This window comes from Archocentrus centrarchus, unplaced genomic scaffold (genome assembly GCF_007364275.1).
Source record: "Archocentrus centrarchus isolate MPI-CPG fArcCen1 unplaced genomic scaffold, fArcCen1 scaffold_26_ctg1, whole genome shotgun sequence".
Classification (NCBI taxonomy): Eukaryota; Metazoa; Chordata; class Actinopteri; order Cichliformes; family Cichlidae; genus Archocentrus; species Archocentrus centrarchus.
Window position 1 is genome coordinate 6,803,228 of NW_022060256.1, and position 22,839 is coordinate 6,826,066.

General features: G+C 41.1%; 1 protein-coding gene across 1 annotated transcript in view; it reads left to right on the forward strand.

The window, feature by feature from the left end:
- unc13ba (unc-13 homolog Ba (C. elegans)) overlaps positions 1 to 19,276 on the forward strand; it is a 187,428-nt gene extending 168,152 nt beyond the window's left edge. The window contains exons 33-43 of the mRNA XM_030723400.1: positions 7,085 to 7,111; positions 10,991 to 11,079; positions 11,316 to 11,453; positions 13,882 to 14,005; positions 14,873 to 14,917; positions 15,250 to 15,321; positions 15,409 to 15,556; positions 15,701 to 15,757; positions 17,218 to 17,301; positions 17,677 to 17,836; positions 17,924 to 19,276. Coding sequence (XP_030579260.1) covers positions 7,085 to 7,111; positions 10,991 to 11,079; positions 11,316 to 11,453; positions 13,882 to 14,005; positions 14,873 to 14,917; positions 15,250 to 15,321; positions 15,409 to 15,556; positions 15,701 to 15,757; positions 17,218 to 17,301; positions 17,677 to 17,836; positions 17,924 to 18,206 — 1,227 coding nt within the window. The 3' untranslated portion in view covers positions 18,207 to 19,276. The remainder of the gene's footprint in view (positions 1 to 7,084; positions 7,112 to 10,990; positions 11,080 to 11,315; positions 11,454 to 13,881; positions 14,006 to 14,872; positions 14,918 to 15,249; positions 15,322 to 15,408; positions 15,557 to 15,700; positions 15,758 to 17,217; positions 17,302 to 17,676; positions 17,837 to 17,923) is intronic.
- Positions 19,277 to 22,839: the final 3,563 nt, after the last annotated feature.

Here is a 22,839-nt window from a genome sequence, read left to right on the forward strand (position 1 = left end):
GATTTTCTGCAAAACAATCAAATATTGATTCCAGCAACATCACAAGTGAAGCTGATGTTAGATTGGCACTGAATTAAAGACAAGTAGTTAACTTATGTGCATCAAATACGCCATAGATGCTCCTTCACATCCGTCCCTGTTTCTCTGCATTTGTCACTTGATGACAATGCATTAAATCTCATTTTTCCACCAGACGTCTGGTTTTTTTGCAGCACTAGAGCGATGCTTTGGGGAAAGTGTGGGGTGCTACACGACTCCTGCTATTAAAGCTGACAAGATTGAAAATCCTGGAGTGGGAAGAGAAAACTTGGTGTTTTAAACTAGTTCTGAAATGAAAATGCAGAGTTCTTCTGGGAGAAAACGTCATGCTTTCTTTGTTTAAAACGAGGAGACAGCACATAAAATGTGTGTTCAACACTGACATGCAATTAATCGCTTTCATCGCTGAGCTGACACTTTCTAGTAAAACATGTATAGTTTTGTGGAGAGAGAGCAATGTTTTACTGGAACAGAAGTTTTAGATTGTGTCTGTGTTGTCCTTAAAGCAGTCGTTTACCCTCTGTGCTCCTGTAGGATGAGTCCTCAGCCTATGATGACAGTGAGGAGGAGCAGGAGAAGGTTTGATTTCTTTACGATGGGTCCAATATTTCCATAAGTGACCTCTCCTCTCCTGCTGACAGACATCACTGACTCAAATCATTACACATGGTTGACTAATGCTACAGTCACACTTGGGAAAACAGTGGGTGGCAACCGTGGCACAACCAAAATGTTAGCAGCCTGTGTAATAAACTTGCAATCTCGTTACCTTTAAAATTACAAAATCTCTTAAACGGCAAGAACTTAGATATCAAACAGAAATTCCTCCACAAACAGTGATGTAGATGCTGCAGGACGGCAATTTAATTGTACAAGTTTTTGGAAAGGAATAGAACCAGAATACAACCAGTCGAGTCCCCCATTGCAGACAGACCAGTTGCAGACGAGTTGCACTCATTAATGCAGACTGACTCTTCTGTCAAATTAGACTCTGATTATTTGCAGACCTTTACCAGTCTGAGAGTGATTACAGTCAGACCGCAGTTGTTTGGAGGCAAGTTGCCTTCCACCAGGCGACCTGTGCAGTTGCTTTGTAGTTGCCCAGATGCTGAGACAGTTGCTGCAATTACTTGCAACTGCTCATCGACTGCAAAAAAGTTTTTAAAAAATCAGTGCAATCACTTTTTTATCCCCAGTCATAAGCAGGTTACTGTCCTGTTTTTACTCTTGTGTGACTGAGTCATAAGCCTTCCAGTTACTGTGCCATTCCTGTGTGTGTACGAGTGTTTGTGTGATTCTACTTATGTCGTCATATGAGTATGTGCATGTGTATCAGTCACTTGATGTCTTCCTCATGTTCTTTTCTTTTTAAATATATTTTTAATGCTTTGCTCCGAAGCTGGACAAGCAGAAGGTGAGCCATAAGAACCGTTTCAGTCGGCGGCAAATTCTGTTTCTTTTCGTTTCATTAACATTTGCATCATTTGTCTTTTTCTCTTCTGTTTTCACACCTCTCTAGTCTGAGTCCAAGAAGGAAAAGGTGTGTTTTCAAATGAGCTGTGTTCATGCAAACTGGTTATTTTTTAAAGCACATTGTGTGTTGCAGTTCATCATTAAGTTAACTTTGAATTTTGTTTGAAATGACATGCTTCACAGAATAAATGAGCTAAATGCCATTAGAGGAACTTGTGACAATAATATAAAAAGCTGGTTTGTGTGATGAATGTTGAAGCTCGAGGAAACCTGAATTTGCTGATTCCTTCATGTTTACATTGTTTTACAGCAAGTTTGAACTCCTTTAGCTGTGTAACCTCCAAATCTGCTGTTTTTGTTTACTTCACTCCTGTAGCAGCGTTTGCAGCTGCACCAGCTGTTTTCACTTTGAAAAAGGCCCTAAAAAAGCCACCAGACAGTACCTGCTCCGCAGGAACCAGATGAGATATTTCAGTCAGGATTTAGCAGAGAGCCGAAAGTAAATACTTGATTTCCATTTAGAAACATAAACACACAACGTAATGCTGCTTCAAAAAGGTAAATATAAAAATACCTGCAAAAGAAAAAGGTGTGTCTTAACTTTTCAGTTTGCAGCTACTTCTTTCCATATCAGTGCTGTGTTGTTAATTGTAGCTAGGTACTGTGCACAGAACTGGAGTCAGTGGCTTATAAAACCTGCACAATGGTTTCTGAAAGATTAGCTGAAGTGGATTGTAGGAGGCAGGAGTCGCATCCTCTGCCAGAGTCAGGGTTAATAAGGGGAGGCGCTCCATTGTGACGAATGCTGCCTGTTCAAATTGGCTGCACAAAGAAAACAACTACAGAAAGAAATAATAGTAATAAAGTCCTCTGAAACATTTTCATCCTCCAAAGTCCTGAAGCTCCCACTAGTGTGGGGAAAAAAAGCTCATGCGGCCCAAAGTGAGTGAAGAACCAGCCCAGTCTCATGGCAGTGTGTGAAATAGTCGTGTTCATCTACGGTAACATAAATATAAATGAGATGTTACTGTGAAAAAATGAAGCAATGATTTTGTGATGTATTATAGGTGCATTAATGCTCCAAACAGTGCTAAATGGTTAGTAGGCAGTGTGTTGACATCATAATATCTGATTATAGATAAGAACCTTCAGGGGCTTTTTAACCTGATTTGGTTTCAGTTTGGTGGCTCAGCTCCTGATCCTGCAGGAGCAGAAACACACACACAGATTCTGTGTATTATAATTGTCCCCAGAGCTCCCTGTCTCCTCATTTAAGCCATCTTTCTTCTGATTGGCTGCCCCTTGCAAACAAAAGATTGAAGCAGCAGGTTGGTGGGACTTATGTGCTCACAGCCAGAGATGACAGTATGAGGGATATCCGCTCTCACTGACATCGGTCTGAAGCCTGATATAATAATAGTATTAATATGACAGAAAATTGGGGAAAGCGCCGTCGGTCCCCTTTACAGCCGGCAGCAGGAAATGAGGTAAGCGTTCTGGAAAGTTCAACTGTAATCCAGACCTAACCAGTTAGTTATGGTGCCAAAACTCACCAAACAACAAAAGCGTGAAAGTAAAACAGAGAGTCTAAAATTTACTTGAGAGATTCAAACCCGTCTTCTGAGAGAAAATCCTGCAGCTTACAGACCCTCCACCCCCCAGCCCACCCCCAGCTTACTTGTTCTTTCAAACTCAAAGTGCAAGTACGAGGTCATTTTTTTTTTGTGTCCAATATTGACAAAAAAGGAAAATTAGTCACAAACACAAATCAATAGACAAAACTTTGTGACTGTTTCATGAACTGCTGTTACACTGTGACAGACATTTTTTCCTTAATCTCAGTCAACATGAAGCCAAAGTTTGCGCTGCTGTTCATCAGTAAGCTGCGTCCAGTCACACAGGTCTGTCCTCACCAGTGGGGTCCAGTTGTGTTACTGCTTCCACATTAGCACACCTGTGAGCACAGAGGGAGAGTGTAATTATTGAAATGATTTCAGACTGCACACACTTCAGAGCTCTAGACTGTTGAATGTTGGTTCTGGCGACTGTGCGTGTGGTGCTAATGATCCTAAAATGATCAAAGGGGTTGATACTGGCAGCGTCTGTCTGAAGGTAGCTGAAGGTCTTAATCCTGTGTGAGCTCACATATAACACTGTCACAGAAATACCCCGTACCTTTCAAATGTCAAGGCTTGTTTTAACTCTTCAGCATGTAGAGGAGTCTGGACATAAAACTGTGAATCAGCACAAGTCCAGCTGTGCAGGTTTTTACCTGTAGGCAGCAATCAGCTTCATAAATATGAGAGTCTCTGCCTGGAGGAGCGAGAGCCTAACTGGGAAGATGAATCTTATAAAAGTGTAAAACAAGTGTGTTTTTTGCAGGGTTGGTGTGTGTGTGTGTGTGTGTGTGTGTGTGTGTGTGTGTGTGTGTGTGTGTGTGTGTGTGTGTGTTTGTCTGACATTTAAGCTCACTCTCACAAATGTGTATCCTTGCAGGCTGAAAAGAAAGACAAAGAGAAGCAGGTTGGTGTGTTTGTGAGATCTCATCATCTCCACTTTCTGCCATTTGAACTTTCACTTCTTTCAGTCCTAATTAAAATACACATTTGCATCACTGTAAATTCTATAATTGCAGGTCAGATTTTTGAAAAAATATTCTCTCATTAGTTTTTGTGCTTAAAAGAAAAGAGCGAGATTAATGGTGTCAGCTTTGTTTTCCTATATTTTCTTTTTCATCTTTGCCCAAAGGATGACTCCAAGAGCACAGAGGTGGGTGTTTAAAACACAGATGATGAGCATGTACAAATCTTTGGCTCAGCCGGTGCAATAAGTACAGGGATTTGTAAAACTTGGAAGTGTTCCAGGGCTGTATAATATTCAGAAAGAGTGGCTGATGATGGCTTTGTCCTGCTTTCTTAAATGGTATCGGTTTGTTTTGTGCTTAACATCAACCAGCATGACACATGAGGCATGTCTGAGGTTACTGCTCATCAGATGCACCCAGTTATTGAACCTGAAATTGTTCAAATTGCAGTTCTCGTCCAGAAGAGCAGCAGCGACCGGGTCATTACACAAACCGAAAATAAACATCAAATCAAAAAATGTCAAATGTTTCAACTCCAGCTCAAAAAGAGTCGTGAATCTTCGAGCTTTGAACCCTCCTCCATTTAAACTGGTGTGTCTCAGTGTAAGAAACCACATTTACAAATTCAAATCTGGCTCGTGTTTGTTTTTTAATGGTTGGGAAAAAAAAGGGACATCTATACCCCACATTAGCTGTTTTATGTTTTAACCTTTTACTGTAAGTCCAGAACTGAACATGTACCTGACACATTTAGGTTAGCACAGTCTGCTGCCTCTGATTTTCCTAGAACCCGGTCTCTGTTTCCGACTGTTTCTCAAAGTGTTTGTGTAGTTTTGTGTTTGTGCAGGAAACCTAATGAAAAGAGGGAAGAATGGAGTTAGATATGAGTTTTCTGATGTTTTATTTTGTTTTTTCCTAACAGACAAAGGAGGAAGTAAACCAGGTTTGTTTATCCAGTCGTTCTCACCCTCCTTTTATTCCCCTGTAGACCTCTGTCCTCTGCTGCACCTCCTAAATGCCATGCCTGACTTTTAAATGAGAGCTAATATGCATCCCTGCCTCATAATAATCCCAACATCCAACATTAATTCTGCAGGTAGTGACAGCAGATTCAGTACGATAGGCAAAGACATCCAAACCAAAAAAAAATATTTTATGGACTTTTAAAATGTTGCTTGTGATTGTTTTTGCTCTTTTAGATTTTTTTAATACATTTTGAGACCAAAATCAAGCACGCTCATAAACTTGTGGAATTCCAGGAATATATTTGAAACTTTGAGATTAAAATGAACATTGTGAAGAATAAAACTGACATACCTCAATGTCCTCTTTATATATATTAACCCTTTGACATTGTATTTCTTTGTATTTGTTGTGTTTTAATCTCTCATATATATATATATATATATATATATATATATATATATATATATATATATATATATATATATATATATATATATATATATATATTAGATACAGATACTGATGGGCTAGAGAGAAGACTTCTGTTTTTGAGATGCCTCCGCAGAAGGCAGAACAAAGCAGAACAGTGATTTTCATGTTCTCTAAGATCCCACACATGTGAAATGCTTTCTTGTATAAAAATATTTTACTGCATAAGTGGTTAAACTAACAGGAGAAAAAAAGCCAAGCCGAATGGGAGGTGCTCCCCCTGAACTTGTGTAATTTCTGATTCATCCTGAATTGAGTGTGATGGTGGGCAAAGGGTTCCTCTCCATGTCAGGGAAAACAGAATGTGGATATCTTGATGCTCTGAGGAAGCACCAGAGACAGAAGTTCAACAGGTGGAAATTAAAGAAACGAGAATCCATGATTAATGCACTTTTAGACAGATTTGTCCCACAAACACCAGCCCGGGTTTACTGGAGAGGTCTGACTGTACTGAATGCAGCAGGATATGAAATGTGACTGTGAACGGTCTGTTCTATATTAGACGCGGAGAACAGATGATACCTGTACAAGTTATTATTTAACTTGTACATTTATTAACTGATCTATACGTCAGACCTGCTCTACCTCCTGAGCCAAACCCTAAACCGCCCCTCATACCTCCATCTCAGTGTGCATAAATGCACTGAATAAAATGGATGAATGTGTGTGTAATAAAAAGTGTTTTGAGCTTTCATTTAGAGTAGAAAGGTGTGATATATTCACAAGTCTTTCATTTGCAGTGTTTCCCATTTGGCTTTATTTCACAGTTTTGTTTTGCTTTTAATTTATGGTGTGTGCTGCAACAACTGTCAATGTCACCGCTTGTGCAGTAAAATATTTTTGTACCAGAATCAATTTCACATGTGGGAGGCCATAGAGAGTATCAACTACATTGTGTGTGCTTTGTTCTCCCTCCAGTAGGGATATCTTGAAATTCTGGGAGCCTTTCTGCAAGACTAAGAGCACTGATTAGCTTCTCTGTAATGACACTGTGTGCACTTGAAGTCAGCAGCAGTTATTCTGCTCAAGATGGTTCAGATTCTGCCAGGAAATAAAATAAGATGCATATGTACACATGTTTGTGTATATATGGATATGTGTGTGTTTTCCATATCAGAGACAGTAAACAGTAGGGCTATAAATAAACACAGAGGCCATGTAATGAATCTAACATAAGACCTCGATCACAGTATGCTAATATCAGGTCATTTATTGTAGTTCCCATAAAATAGACACTGAGCAGCAGTACATTGGACTCCTACCTTCAATGTCAGCGTCCCTTGTAGCATCCCAATAAACCACAGGCAATAAAGTAAAAGCTTTTATTAAAATCACCCACTCGTCCTTACCCAATCCACCTGACAGTATTACAAGAACCCACCCAAAAGAAGCCCTATTTTTACCTGCTGTACACCATAATCAGCCCTGTGTTTGTGCCGTTTTTCCATCTCGTGCAAATTATTGTGTGATTTAGATTTTTACTTTTTTTGTATTTTTTTTTGTTTCATTTTTCGTTTCTGTCTGTCCGGCAAGACTGAAGCTCCCACTGCAACAATGAAGGTACAGCTGAGTGAGAGAGAGATAAGAGAGCCTGACAAACACGTAGTGCCTGTAAAGGACACCTCTAATTTGAGGCTGTGACTCTAGAGAAAGAGAGAGTGTGTGTGTGTGTGTGTCTGGCTTGCAGGTATCTTTTTAGCCTAAAAGCAATTTTCCTCCTAGTCAGTCACTGTCTTTGTCCCCCCAAAGTTCAGTTATACCGAGAATGGAGAATTTGCTGTTAAGTTTCTATAGAAGGTAAATGTGCTGGGGGCTTAAAAACGCAGCATAAAATGCTCATCCATTAATTGAACACATAAAATCTGACTTATTTTTAGTTATTAATGGCAGCACTCTGCAAAGGGTTTAATTAATATTAGAGTGTATATGAAAGAGAAATGCAGCTTCCAGAGTCTAAATCTGCACTGTTGTTCTTGATGGCAGCACAAATGAGTCAGTTTGTGAAAATAACCTGATGCTTGTTCGGTCTGTGGCCTCGCTAAACTCTTTCTGTCTTAATTAGTGCAGCATGATGTTCACTGGTTAAATTATGGTCAAAATTATAGTAAAAAAAACAAACAATAAAGCAGGATATACTCGTATTATTCATAATGTATTTTAACTGCTTTATATATTATTACATGAATCCCGCTGCTCTCCATCGGCCTGATGTTACAAAGGATTCTGTATTTTTCAAGGATGTATGCGCACGGTCACCTACATATTTCTATCAGGCTGTTTATGTTCCACACTTCCACACTGCTGTGCATCTAAGTTTTGGAGTCAGACCAGAACAGATTTGTTCTGAAAGGTCTGAGTTTGCAGTCCAACCTTTCACTTCACTCACTGCAACGTGTCTCAGTTAAAATGCAAAAAGCTAAAACACTGTCACTTGAAAGTCACGGCCCCCCCCCCTTTAGTCCAATTATATGTTCTGGCAGTGTGCCCGATGTCTTCTAGCTAATAACACAGTTCCACAGTTATTGATGGCACACTTTCTACAAAGACTCTTTGGGATGCCTTCGCTTGTAGTCATCTAGACACTTGACTGGTGCAACACGTGGTGCATGCTCGCGGTCCAGCATTCTAATAGGCTGAAGGCCTCAGGGTGTATTTTACAGTTTTATTGAAGGACTGTTACTGGGCTTCTTAGGGCAAGTTTAACTTGCAGGCTCAGTCTCAGTATTTTTACTGAAATAATGAATGAAGGAATGAAGGAGTGGATTGTTGGGTTTGTAGTTTGTAGCCTTGTGCTTCCACAGTTATTCGATCATTCAATCCTGAGGAGACGTTTGCTTTGCTACGCTGAGATTTATGTAACATCACCAAACTCCCATAAAATGTATACATTTTTAATTTCTCTCACCCCGACGGTCTCAACAGAGGTGAGCTGTGTCCACTAAAAACCTGTACACACAAGTGTGCAATGCACCCACACAGTCCACACACCACAGAGGTCTAGGCATAAAAAAATACATGGGTCCAAAGGGCGTTTTTAAAGCTAGCTGTTATGTGTTAACCTGTGAGAGTGCCCAGGTGTGTGATGTGCAGCAGTTTTTTTTTCTTCTGGATTTTAGCATCATTGTTACATGAATGGTCACATGATCTTTTTGTTCATGTGCAGTTTCCATGTGTACAAACGCAAAGCATGGCAGCCCTTAGAGATCGTTGTTAGTTAAATACTCGCTGGGGCTGAACAGATAACACAGAAAACATAAAATACTAACAGATTTCCACTTAAAAGCCACTTTCAAAAGCACAGACCTCTTGTTAAAGTCAAGCAGCTCCTCCAACTGTGCATGTACTGTTTTCTCTCTTCATGGCATGTGATTTCAAAGGCAGTAAAAATCTATTTTATTTCTCAAACTAAATCATGCATCATTTACCTACAGGGCACAACTGGTCAGACTCAGAAATGTGCAGTGCTCATATTTCAGTGAGTCCATTAAAAGAGAGGTTAGCCTGGACTGCATTTTTGCCCAGAGGTCTCCTCACACTCAGGACTCAGGTCCTGAAGGGAACTTAAGCAGGACTCTGAATACTGGGAAGATCCAGAGACTGACCCCTGAGGAGCATCAGGTCGATAACCCCCTAAACTGGGGTGGTTTGGCAGAAGTTTGTGCATCAAAAGCACAAAATATTTTGCAAGTTCCTTCAAGAAAAACCTTTTGAAATTTGTCTGCTTTGTATTAAAACTGCAGCGTTTCTCGTTGCTGCTTTTTCACAGAAGTCCTTGTCAGTTCGTCTGGACACAGATTTTGCTTAAATATTCACTGCTGCTGTTTTTTGGGTATAAAAAATGTCATTTCTCTTACATCCTTAGTGTGTAAAATCTGTTCATTTTAGGTCACTTCTTTAGCAGCTTTCTCCTTATTTCTGCTCAGATGTGCCTCAGCCATCAGGTTTATTATGTTTTGTTCATCATATTTTGCTTTTTACTCCCAAGAAGTCGACTCAGGAGTCTTAAGAGAAAAGGGTGATGGCTTCCTGCTTAAAAAAAAAGAAGGTTAAAAGGTTTTTAACTATAGACTTTAAATTTCAGGCGTGTATTTATACATTTTCTGCAGAAACTTAAGGAAGTGGCATGTGCTTTACAGCTTGAAGCACTCTTTTCACACTGTTAAATGGGTTATAAGAGGCATAAAAGGACTCATCTGTATCCCCCATTAGATCTATGATTACTTCACATCATGGTCTTTGCAATTTGCATTTTAGTCACCATTTCTTTCCTGTTTACCCACCGTCATCAAACTGCGTCAGCGCACGCAAAAAATACACTCAAACTGTAAGTCACTGTGTGCGTCCCTGACTCATGCACCCACAGTCGTCACAGTGTCTCACCTACTGCAAAGGAAATGTGGTGTTACACACTGTTCGTCTTTTCGACACACTTCCTGCAGTACAGCTCGTGCACACATTCTGTACACTGTCTGCCTTTTTAAATAACTCCACAGTTTGATTCATGCATATTTAGTTTGGCGCTAACTGCACAGCACATGCTGATATTGATTATGGTATTTTAAGTTTGCTGGAAGCTTGTCTCACAAAAACAGATTCTGAGTGTGTAGTGCTTTAATCACCTTGCCACAGACTGTGGAAATAACACATATACTTATATAATTAATTTTCATAGGAACAAGTATGTTACATAAATCATACAGCATTTATAGCATAAGCTACTTGGCGATGCCTGCCCCTAGTTGGGCTTTTAAAACACTAAGACTTTTAGTGCAAGTGCTTTTTAACTTTTAATTGGTAAATAAATTACAGTTAATATAATAATATATTAAGAATAACATGAATGATTATCAGCACCAATAACAAGGAGGATTTCAGTCTGGCTCACTGGACGGCTTTGTGATGTTCTGGATTTTCCAGTTCTTGTAAATAAAATTAACTGCTTTGTCACGTACGAGACATCAGCATTAATTAACAGGAGTGGAAATTTATGGACAGTTAAAACATTTTGGTTTAAATCATAAAGTAAAATATCACTGCATGGTTTTATACTCCACTGTGAGCTATAAATTGCACATAGAATGAGTCGTACTGTTCCTCTTATTTTTTTAATGTAAATGATTTCAGAATGCACGTCTTTAAGCTAAAAGGGTGGGAAACATTTGGAGGTGTTTTCTCTGTATACATATATGTGTATATTAATATTATTACTGGATAGCTTCAGTGATCCGGCCCTCCAGAGATCAAATTGGGCTGAAAATGAAGAGAGTTTGACAGCCCTGCTTCAGAGGAGCGTTTGCTGCAAAGCTCCATCCAGTTCATGCTTGAGGTTTTTGCAGTCTATCTGAGCCGACTGTGGAACTGATAATAAAAGTTGAAATAACCTGTGAACACCTCCTCTTCCTCTTCCCTTCTCCACCTGTTCTTGTATGTGTGTTGTAGCTGGATACTGAGGCGGCCGACATCCTCAACGATCTGCAGGTGAAGCTCAGCACCGTCCTGGACAACTTCAGCACCGTGTTTGCCAAGAGGTAAAACCCTCATTTCCTGGTCTCTTAACCAACCCAACTAAAAGTCTAACCCAACCTTTAACCTGATTTTATCTGCGCGCGCGCGCGCGCACACACACACACACACACACACACACACACACACACACACACACACACATAGACTTGAATGATTGAATGTGTGAGCAGCAAGCATTCACCAGCTTTGCAGAAATCTTTTTCGTCTAAGTTTTCCTCGGTCTCTGCCTCCTCTGCAGCTTCCAGACTCGCATTAATGGCTGCATGCGTCAGATGGCTGAGATTCTCTACCAGATGAAAGGCCCCCCCAACCACAGCACCGCAGAGGCAGACGCTGACACCATGCTGAGGCCCCTCATGGAATTTCTGGATGGGAAGTAAGTAGAGGCGTGACACACACATGCAGAGTTGGCTTGTAGCTTTACATCAGAGTGAGCTTCTCACTTTGAATGTAATTTATTCTTACAGTTTTGATTGATTTCATGGATTAAATGAAATGAAATGTGTGTTTCCATGAACCCAAATGACTTTTTTTTTTACTTTCTTCGAGTTAAAATCGATCCAGCTTTGCTGTAATGAGCTAACTGTAACCAGTGCTCACAGGCAGAAAACCTTCCCAGTATTTAAAATTTTTTTTTAAATACAGTACCAGTCAAAAGTTTGGACATGGTGAGTGACTTTTGACCGGTACTGTATTTTATAGCTCCAAGCTGTTACACCTCATACATGTAATTTATTTTATTTATTGGTACAGTGTGTGCTGTTTGGATATCATATGAACTCTATTCCAATAAGGGAGTCATTTGGGAAAAAAAGAGCAAAATTGATTCCAAAAATATGAATCTGCGAAATTTAAGTGATATCGTATCACTTAAATTTAAATCAAAAACTTGAGCTGACGGTTCGAGATCGTGACTGAGTGCTGGCAGAGCAGCATAAACAGATGACCGATGGAGTCGGGACAGCCCAGATGAGGTGGAGATGGGAAGGACGAGCGCTGCACAACAAACAGCCTGAACGACTGCGTGACCGCTCACAGTGAATTTAAAAAACAGGGACTCACTGGGTTGAAGGGCAGAGAGATTATTGGATAAGACTGGTGACATTTAAATTTTGAACGAGGTGAATTTGAATTGGTTGACGCTCCAGCAACACTTGGAGTATATAAAGCAACTTTATTATTAACCAGCGTGTGTTGGCTTGTGGCCTTCATCAGCGTCATTATATAACAAATTACAGACAGTATTTTAAAGACGTGCGGAGTGTATGTCCAACACACTTATCCACCAATGAGGCACAAGAATGGTGCTGTAGGTGGTAAAGGGGAGAAAACCTTGGTGTTTAAGTTTTGCTCCACTTGATGTCATACAGATGCACTACAGACGCCTTAAAAGAATAGATTTAAAAAATTTAATGAATAGATAAATTAACACACGATAAAAACAGATGGTACAAAAGATAAAACAGCTCTTACAGGTGAAGCCAACATAGAAATCCCTTAAGCCTGTTCTTTTAGTGGCCACCGGGGGGCGATACCTGTGGATTCCAGTAGAAGCCGATGGGAAAACGGCTCCCTACCCAGACCTCTGTAAACAGTACAGTCTCAGTCACTCATTTCACTTCATACTGAATAAAACTACAGTGTCAGAAAGGGGATTGTTCAGGGTATGCGCCTCCCCTGACTCATCACATCTGGTTTGGTGACGGTGAAAGCGCTTTATCGAGGATTCAAAACGGGACTTCTGAAACCAATGGGTGACCTCACAGTAGCAACATGCATCTATTATACTGTCTATGGATTAAAGGTGTTTAAAAAAGGTGCATCATACAAGTAAAATATAATAATTTTAAAAGCACAATTTAAAATTTTACAGATATGTATGAGCCTCTATATAAACTACTTGTGAAATTTTCATTCTGTGAAAGACTGGTGACCTTTCCAGGGTGGATCCCAAATCCCAAACACTATCACTAATGTTGGGTGAAAATCACCCGATGTTAGTGTTCCAGGGTTAATCCAGAAACATGCACGTGAAGGCAGGCAGTGAGATGAACAGTCCAGTAGGAGCAGGCAAAAGTCCATGAAACAGCCTACAGGATGGGATCCATTAGAAACCAGAGGCTGAAGGAAACAGCTTGACTGAAAGGAGACAAGATGATGTTCCAGGTGAGAAGAGAAGAACTGATTAATGATTGGATCCATAGCGCCAGATCACAACAAACAAGCCTCAAGGTGCTTTATTGTAAGGTAAAGACTCTCCAATAATTACAGAGAAAACCCAACAGTGAAAACGACCCCCTATGAGCAGCACTTGGTGACAGTGGGAAGGAAAAACTCCCTTTAACAGGAAGAAACCTCCAGCAGAACCAGGCTCAGGGGGAGGGCAGGAGTGTAGGTGACACTGAGGGTAAACTCTCACAAAGGAAGTAAAACAGAACAATGTAATCATACTAAGAATTACAAAATAAAACAGGAAATGATGTAACAGAAACTCAACAGCATGACATCCTGTTATATTTCATGTTTTTGACTCACATCATCAGTCTATATTTTTCCTTCATGACGAGCAGATTAATTCAGATTAATGACAGGTTGACTATGAGACAGACTGTACTGTCTAATCATAATAAATAGATTCTTCTGTAAACACCACGCTGATATTTGCTTCTTATGCATTTCACTGGAATCACTCTTTTGTACAGCACACAGGTTGCAGAAGTACTGGTGACATCTGGATGCCTTTAGGTGGACCGCCACAATAATTTCTGGACATATTAACTCATATTTTTCTTTTTGTAATCCAGTCTCAGTGTCTTTGCTGACATCTGCGAGAAGACGGTGCTGAAGAGGATCTTAAAGGATCTATGGAAGATCGTCCTGAGCAGCCTGGAGAAGACCGTCGTGCTTCCTCAGAGCAACGACAGCTTGGTGAGCGCACCATAAACCACTTAACCATCACAATTACACACCTCACCCCAACCCTAAGTCTTACCACAAAAGAGCAGTCTAATGGTTGTAGCACTGTACCCTCCTGATGAGTGAACAGAGTGCTCCGTATACTTATTTCATTTCTTCTGAGTGATCTTCAAAAGTTCAGCTCCTGCATACCGATGAGATTAATCAGAGAACATTGAAGGAGCTGGAACAAACACACAAGGACACGTTTATGAAAGGACAACAGTTTGAGTCAGTTTGTCCCAATTTGATCTCTTTTTTTAAACCCTGTTTTTTTTTCCTTTGGTAATGCATCTGAGACAGAGACGTTTCTTGCCTGGGGGGTCAAATCTAACCGAGTTTGCTTGTTTTTGTGGTTTCCAACAATATACTGAATTTCTCAAATTTACTAAATTAGTTTACAAAAATAAAATGTTGACAGAAAAACAAGGTGAACACAGTTTACAGAGATGCTGAATCTCAGAAAGGGCTCTCCAAGTTCATACACATCCGTCCATCTGTCCATTTTCTGAACTGCTTATCCAAGTCAGGGTCACAGGGGGCGGTCCCAGCTGTCGTCAGGTGAGGAGTGGGGTTCACCTGGACATTGTCACCTGCCTATCACAGGGTTAAACACACATGTATGTTCTGTAAATGTTGTGCAGTGTGCCACAGAGGCAGCTCTGTGTTGCCATCTAGTGACTGATGTCTGCAGGTGCTTTTCTTTGTTGCAAAATGTTGGAATGATTTTTCCAAAAGGATTGCTGCTGTTAGATTTCTTTAATGTTACAGTGTAATAATGTAGAATAAATGTTATTAAGCCTTCATGTATTCCACCCCGCTCTCTCTTTCTCTCTGCAGGGCGCTCAGCTCCTCACAGCAGCTAAAGGACTTTCTAATCTCAAGGTAACGCACACAGACTCGCAATAAAGGGCCTTTATGTTTCTGAAGGGGCATTGTAAATTCTTATTATGGTTTAATTATAACCCTGCGTGTTAATGGTTCAATAAAGTCTGCAGTTTGAATAGTAGATAAAGTAAGTAAACCTGCATGAAAGTACATGAAAGACATTCTTCCAACTTCACAGCTCATAACCACAAACTGCTAAGTTACAACTTTTTAGGGCTTTTCTTCTATAGTTGGCTGTAGTTATTATCCAGCATCGAGACTTATTGTTGTTGTGTGTTTATAATTTGATTTCATGTATTTATAATGTATAACTTCTCTGATTGGTGCAGGGAGGAGGTGAGGCCAAAACTCTGACGCCCAAACAGTGTATAATTATTGATGCAGGGCTGGAGTCAATCAAGGTGGGTGGAGGTCTGCATGCATTCATGAAAGCTTTCTTCCTGTCTGGTGGTTTATCATTTCCTCACATCCACTTTCTTTCCTCTCAGCAATACTTCCATGCAGGAGGAAACGGGCTGAAGAAGGCGTTCGTGGAGAAAAGTCCCGAACTGGCATCTCTGCGTTACGCCCTCTCCCTCTACTCCCAGAGCACCGACGCTCTCATCAAGACCTTTGTCACCACGCAGCACTCCCAGGGTGAACACACACACACACACACACACACACACACACACACACACACACACACACACACACACACACACACACACAGCATGTGCAGGATGTCTTCTCTATGGTTCAAATTGACTAAACGGTTTCTCCTTTTTCCTATCCTCTCAGTGCATGATGGGATGGGCATCAGAATCACTGCCAATGAGAAGATTAGACCTGACAGGGGTAAGTCTTCTTTGACAAAAGAAGAGATGGATGCAAATACAACACGCTAAACTCAGCGTAAACATTTTAAAAGGTTTATTTTAACAAGAAGGTAGAAGGAGCTGAGGTAGATCCCAGGAGGTAGAGCATGGAGTCCTGTAGCTGATGGTGCAGGACGAGACCACAGCTCAGAGCTCACAGCATGGATCAACACACAAACAGGCCCCATCCTGCCCTTCTCCCTCCACATTTTAACCCTACCTGTGCATTCATGTGGAGAATAGTAATAAATATGTGGTTGTAGGGGGCTGGAGCCCATATCAGCTGTCATAGGGCAAGAGGCAAGCTTCACCCAGGACAGGTCACAGGCCGTAAATGCCTGTATGCAGTGTAAACGTTACGCAGCATCAAATCACGGCCCCGTATCTCACCCACAGAGGCAGCCGTCTGTTTCTTCAGGTCGATGTCAGCAGGTCCTCTTCTTTTATTGACCTTCTCACTATAAACAAGACTTTTGTGGAAACGTTGAACATGACTTTGTAACTGTTTTTGAAAGGTGCTTCACAACTTATTTTTATCATCATCAAAGTTAATATTGGAGAAGAAAAGAATGAGAACAAGTGGGAGGATTTTGGAAATGTTGCTGTAAACAAAATGGAAGTTATCCTAACACATCCACCTGATAGTGGAATAAATCGCTGCTGATGCTGATCACACACTCCTGCTTCTGTTGCAGAAAAGTGAGCAGAGAAAAGCAGATTGTGGCCCTGTTTCTACCCGACCCTTTAATTAAGAAAGCCTTCAGCAGGTGAAAGTGTGACTCCACAAAAAAGTTACACTTATTAGGTGGGAGGGTGTAAGGTAGGAGAAGAACTGGGCCACAGAGATGATGCACAAAGGATGACAGCAAGCTAACACCAGGGAACCATGACACCACTAAACCCATTTAAAAACCACTGATCTGAGAGCACTGAGCTCCTTTATGAGGCTCCTGCAGGTTCCTGAAATCCAGAGACTTTTTGTCTCCAGAACCTTTCTCAGCTGAGCTAACTAACAAGTCCCAGTGCTAAAGTGTATCCTGCAAATCTAAAGCTAAAACATGGTTAAACTGTTGAGCTGTTTAAGTACTGGCACAGTGATGAGGCTGGATGAAAGCATGATGAAGCTCGTGCCTCCTCTCTGTATGCTGCCTGGACTTTTGAGGTATGCTGTTAAAAAAGATCCTTTTATCGAATGCTGACTGTTAAAGTATAAAACACAGAGGTGTAACATCTCTGCGACCCAAACGGTCATTATCAGCCTCTGTGGAGATAAAATGGATTTTTAACAAGCTTGCCCAAAGCAGAAATAAAAAAAATATGGAAATGGGTCACTGACGCAGTGCTAAAGGCCGAGATAAGAAGTTAATTATACAGCGAGTGAAGTTTAAAGATGTGTTTAATCATGTTAATTTCTAATAATGCGCCGGCTGTGTCACGCAGGTTCAGGGGTGGAGAAGCCAATCGGAGAGGCCGTGCTGCAGATCGACATGCTGCTCAGCAAAGAGCGCAAGGTCAACGTCAAAGGTGAGACACAAACATTCAGACGTCTCCTCACCGCAGGTACCAAACCATAAACCAGCTCTCTTCATATCTTTGAGTTTAAACTTAGAGCCACGACCAAATCTTAACCAAATCAAGTGTTTAAAAGAGCAGACGGAGATAAAATATGTGTATTTGATTTTGGGGGAAATTTAAACTAGTTTCATAATTTTTATTACTCCCTACTCTTGTGCAAAGCACAGGTTATGCATTAACATTTTTTATTTTCATCAAATTTTCAGTAGAAATAAACAATCTTTTAATTTTTGTGCTTTGAGTGGCAGTAAAGTAACATCTGAAACTTTTAAATGTGACAGCACCCACGATAATAACGTATCTCTTTCTCAACGCTGCTTCCAGTCATCGCCGTGAACGACATGAAGTGGCAGACGTCTGGGATGTTTCGGCCTTTCGTTGACGTCTCCATGGTCGGTCCGTTCCTGGCTGACAAGAAGCGCAAGTTCACCACAAAATCCAAGAACAACAGCTGGACGGCGAAGTTCAACGAGGCTTTCCAGTTGTGAGTTTGAAATCTGAAGCGCCTACAAGTGAATCGTCGAATGTGCTGCGATACGGCAGATAGTTAATCGTTTCCTCTGCTCTGCAGCGTCCTGGGTAAAGAATCCCCCGACTGCTACGAGCTCCAGGTGACGGTGAAGGATTACTGTTTCGGACGGGCGGACCGGGTGGTCGGCATGGCGGTCGTTCAGCTGCGTGACGTGGCCGACCGCAAGAGCTGCGTGTGCTGGTGTCCCCTCGGGCCGCGCATTCACACTGATGAGACGGGCATGACCGTGATGCGTATCCTGTCCCAGCGTCCTACCGACGAGGTGGCCAAGGAGTTCGTCAAGCTGAAATCTGAAACTCGTCCCGCGGAGGAGGGCAGATGAGCAGAAATGGTGAAACGTGATGGCGATCGAGCTTCAGAAGCACGGCTTTGTCTGTTTTCTGTGAGCAACATTCACCTTCATCCTTAACTCACGCAGACCCTGAAGTCTTCTGACTGATGACACCGTACACTAAAGCAGCTCCATCACAGTTACAACTACAGAGAAATGTATTTTGATTTCAAAATGTTAAAAAAAATATTTTTCATAGCACCGGTTTACAGCAACAATCCTCTCAAGGATTTTACATTGTAAGGTTAAAAACGCGGGGATTTTTTAAAGAGAATCCCGATGATCCGGCCGAGCCTCCGAGCAGTTTCTTGGCAAAGATGGAGAGAAAAAAAAAACTTCTTTTAAGAGGAAGAAACTTCTGAAAACTAGTTCTCAGGAAGGGCAGCCATCTGCTTTGTAGGTTCAGGTGAGGAGCAGCGTAGCGTAGCATTAATTATCTTTGCATTCTTTCTTTTTTCTTTTTGTCATTTTATATTTTATTCATCTGCAGCTAAATCTGGATAAAATCATTCTGACCTTCAAATACCACAGAGATACCTGACTGCACACGAACAGACCTGAACAGTAACTTCTGATTACTTTTAACAGGAGATTATTAAGTTTAGAAGACAGACCACAACTCATTCAATTCAATTCAGTTTTATTTATATAGCACAACAAACAGTCGCCTCAAGGCGCTTTGTATTGTAGGTAAAGACCCAAAACCCAACAGTCAAAACGAGCAAGCATCTCATACACTCACCTTCAGGTCATACATAGATAAATGTCTTCCTGCATTTACATTTTTTTCTGATTTATTCCCTCTTTCTTTCTCATTGGCACCAGGGCAACCCCTGCCAATCCTCAGTGAGGCCTGCCCCAAAAATCTTTACTCACCATCTGTCCATCATCCCCTATAAATATTGTCTAATTGTGTTTAAGGTTGTAGGCAATTCATCTCAATTTAATTCATCTCAGTTCAGTTTAATTTATAGAGCACCAAATCACAACAAAAGTGGCCTCAAGGTGCTTTATGTTGTAAGATAAAGAACTACAATAATACAGAGAGAACACAACAATCAGACGACCAGCTATGAGCAGCACTTGGCAACAGTGGGGAAAGAAAATCTCCCTTTTAACAGGAAGAAACCTCCAGCAGAACCAGGCTCAGGGAGGGGCAGTCATCTGCTGTGATTGGTTGGGGCTGAGGGGAGAGAGACGGGACAAAAACACCAAAGAAGAAGAACGATGCAAAATTTAGAAGCAGACAACAAAGACACCAACTTGAGGCCAGAGGTTGAATATGTTTTAATTCAGCATGATGACAGCGTTAAGTGTCACACAGATCGTCTGTTGACTAACACATCTTACAGAAGGAACTGGTCATCATACAGTATTCAGGATTATTCCGAGTGAGCGTCACAAATTTGCAGCTAAAGTTAAGTGTGTATAATATTGTGATAGAGCGTCAGATCCTGATGATGTGATGAAGATAATGAAAGAAGACATCTGTCTCTAATGTGTATTTCCCGTAGACGTTAGCATCAGACTGATATATGCTGTGGTGAGACTTTGTAGCAAGTTTTTATGGAATACGTTGCCTTAAAACAAGCTGACAAGTTGGCCAACAAAGCTGGCCTGCTCTACTTTTCACAGCTCGGAGTGACTTGAAATATGACACTGACGTCAAACTTTAAAAAAAAAAAAAGATTTTATTCAGAAGCAAAAAAAAAAACATGACTTAGGAATCTGACTGACCACTGGACTGTTTGCAGTTTTTATTTTTAGTGCTAATCTGTGATCGTGAAAAGCTGCTCTGAATGGAAACAACCAACAGCTGACGTATGACTTTTACATAAAGTCATATGTAAAAAGCATCATGAGTGCGACCCGTGTGCCCGTTGTAAGGCTGATAGTGTGAACGCCTTTATGTGGACCAAACATGAACGTTTACATCTACGTTTACAGTTTTTACAAACCGGATCAGAACAAATCAGCTGCTGCAGCCTCGCCACGCATGCTGTCACATATTTCACCATTCTTGTGTTTCCAAATAAAATGTGGCATTTTGCATTAACGTAAAACTTTGAAGCAAAATGGAACACGCGGGCAAGTTTGAATGGACTGAACTATCAGTGGGTTTTTTTCCACCCTTTTGTCTGTTTACTACGTGCCAAGGATCTCAAGTGTTCAGTGAGCCTCCTTCAGCTATGTCTCTCACACATTTTGGGTTGTATTTGGACAGATGTGGCCTTTGCAGACATCCCACTTTTTACTTTTCCAAAGCTGGCTGCACGAAAGCAGCTTTAGAGGTGTGATGAGTGCATGAGTGAGATCTTGCACAACAGCCACATCTGTAGTTAGAGCTGACCTCTTGCACTCTGTTCAACTGTAAGTTTGTAAAAATAGAATAAAATCAAGGCCTACATCCAGAGCATGTATTTATTGTACACAAAGTCAACTAGAGTTGTGATTTTTTTTTCTCCCCCCCTTATGTATGTACTGTGAAATATGAAGACTGATCAAATGTATGTAAAGTACTTATCATTATTCTAATGTGACATATGTTGAATATACTTGTAACAATATTTTGTACATAAAATATTTATGAATCAAGGCAGTGCCTCCTGTCTTTTGTCATCTTCTCCCAGATAAAATGGGTTCAGTCGCAGGTGGTCCTGGGGCACCTGGGGCTCTGGTGGGATCGGCTGCCTGTTGCCTCTGGTTCTCTGGAGCTCTTGCCCTTCAGTACTTTTGGGGGCTGCGGATGGCCCACATCTCCTGGGTCGTTCTCCGTCTGCCTCTTGCTTTCAGGGGATGTTGTTGCAGCTTCTTACCCTCATTATCAAGTAAATTTCATGACAAACACACATACGCAGACAGTCACACACACACACTAACCCACTCAAACAATACAGCAAGATCATTGGTGCATCCACTTTTGGTTTTCTCTTTCAGGTACTGTTTTGTTTTTGAATGAGTTTTGTTACAGATGCAGTGAACCGTTGTGCTTGTGCTTTTATAATAAAAAAAATACTTGGATACTAATGCAAATGATAAAAGCAAAAGACGAGCTCCTCTCTGCAAAGTAAATGTCTTTGGCACAGCAGAGCATTCAGACCATAACTCTGCTTGATAATTCAAGACCGAAAACGGAAAAAAAAAACTTGCTTGCATTCACTCCTCCACCTAAATTGATGGTTTAGCTGTACAAATGCGCGCGCACACACAAAGTCGTGGGTGTTCTGGAGTAGCACTTTGCTGTCAGCACTGCTTGGGAGTTTCTATGTGGAGTGTGCAGGTTTCTCCTGGTTACTCAGAGACTGTAAAGTAAATGGGTGTGAGGTACATTAAGTGCTTAAAGTGTACTGAATAAAGCATTGAATGAATGAGCCTTATAATTGAAATTGCAGTGGTCAGTAAGACTACAAAAGCGCTGTATAAATGCAAAAAATTGTATGAATAAGAACCTTTAATATGGAGCTGGCAGCAGAGATGAACAGTCAGGGAGAGTTGCTATTTTTACATAAATAACAGACTGAATTACTTTTTAAATAATGGGGTTCGATTCCACCTTGGCCCAGGCCCCCCTCTCTCTGTGTGGAGTTTGCATGTTTTGCGTGGGTTTCCTCCCACCTGTTCAGGGTGTACCCTGCCTCTCGCCCTATGACAGCTGGGATAGGCTCCAGCCCCCCCGGCGACCCTAAATGGGATAAGCGGATGGATGGATGGAAATAAAACAACCAATAACCTTGAGAAAGAATAACAGAACATTCCCAAAAGCTTACAGTATGGTGGTTATTATATGTTGTCACAGTAGTGGCTGCTAAGTGTGATTCATCAGACCCAGTTTGGGAGTCAGATGAGAGCGTGACACTGTTGTGTTTTATAATAATTTGCCGGGTGAACAGATTGAACACAGTTTTACTGGTTTTTGTCTTGTTTTGCCAATTTCTTATATTGATGCTTTTTTTCTGGTTGTGTTAAGGATGGGACCCAAAAGGAAGGGAATATGGACGGCAGTGAGTTCAAGAAACCAAACACATGATGTGCTGACATTCCTTCAGAAGCATCGGGCTCAGGCGTTTCCTGTGGCTCTGATGTGACAGCACCGCCTGTTAATTACTGTTATTTTGTGTTAAATTTTGTAAATAATTTTAAAAAATATTCTTAGTTTAGTTTCCCCTTATTTCTCACCGTTAACAACCTGATAATGACAAACACCGACTCTGTTAAACACGTTTATTCAGGAATAAACTGAATAAAAAGATTCTGATAACATTCACAAGAACCTGCTGCTTCTCTCTAAAAGCATGGCAGCACAGCTTAGGTTTGCAAAGTTGTATCTAAAGAAACGTCAAGACTTCTGGATCAGAGTCCCTTGGACAGACGAGTCTAAAGTGGAGATGTTTGGCCACAGCACACAGCATCATGTTTGGAGAAAACTAAAACCAGCATATCAGCACAAACACCTCACACCAACTGTCAGCCCAGGGGTGGAGAGCTGAGTCAGCCATGAACTCCTCTGTAGACCAACGTATTCTAGAGTCAGATGTGAGGCCATCTGTCTGACAGCTGAAGCTTGGACCAAACTGGGTCATCAGCAGGACAATGATCCCAAGCACAGCAGCAAACCTCCAACAGT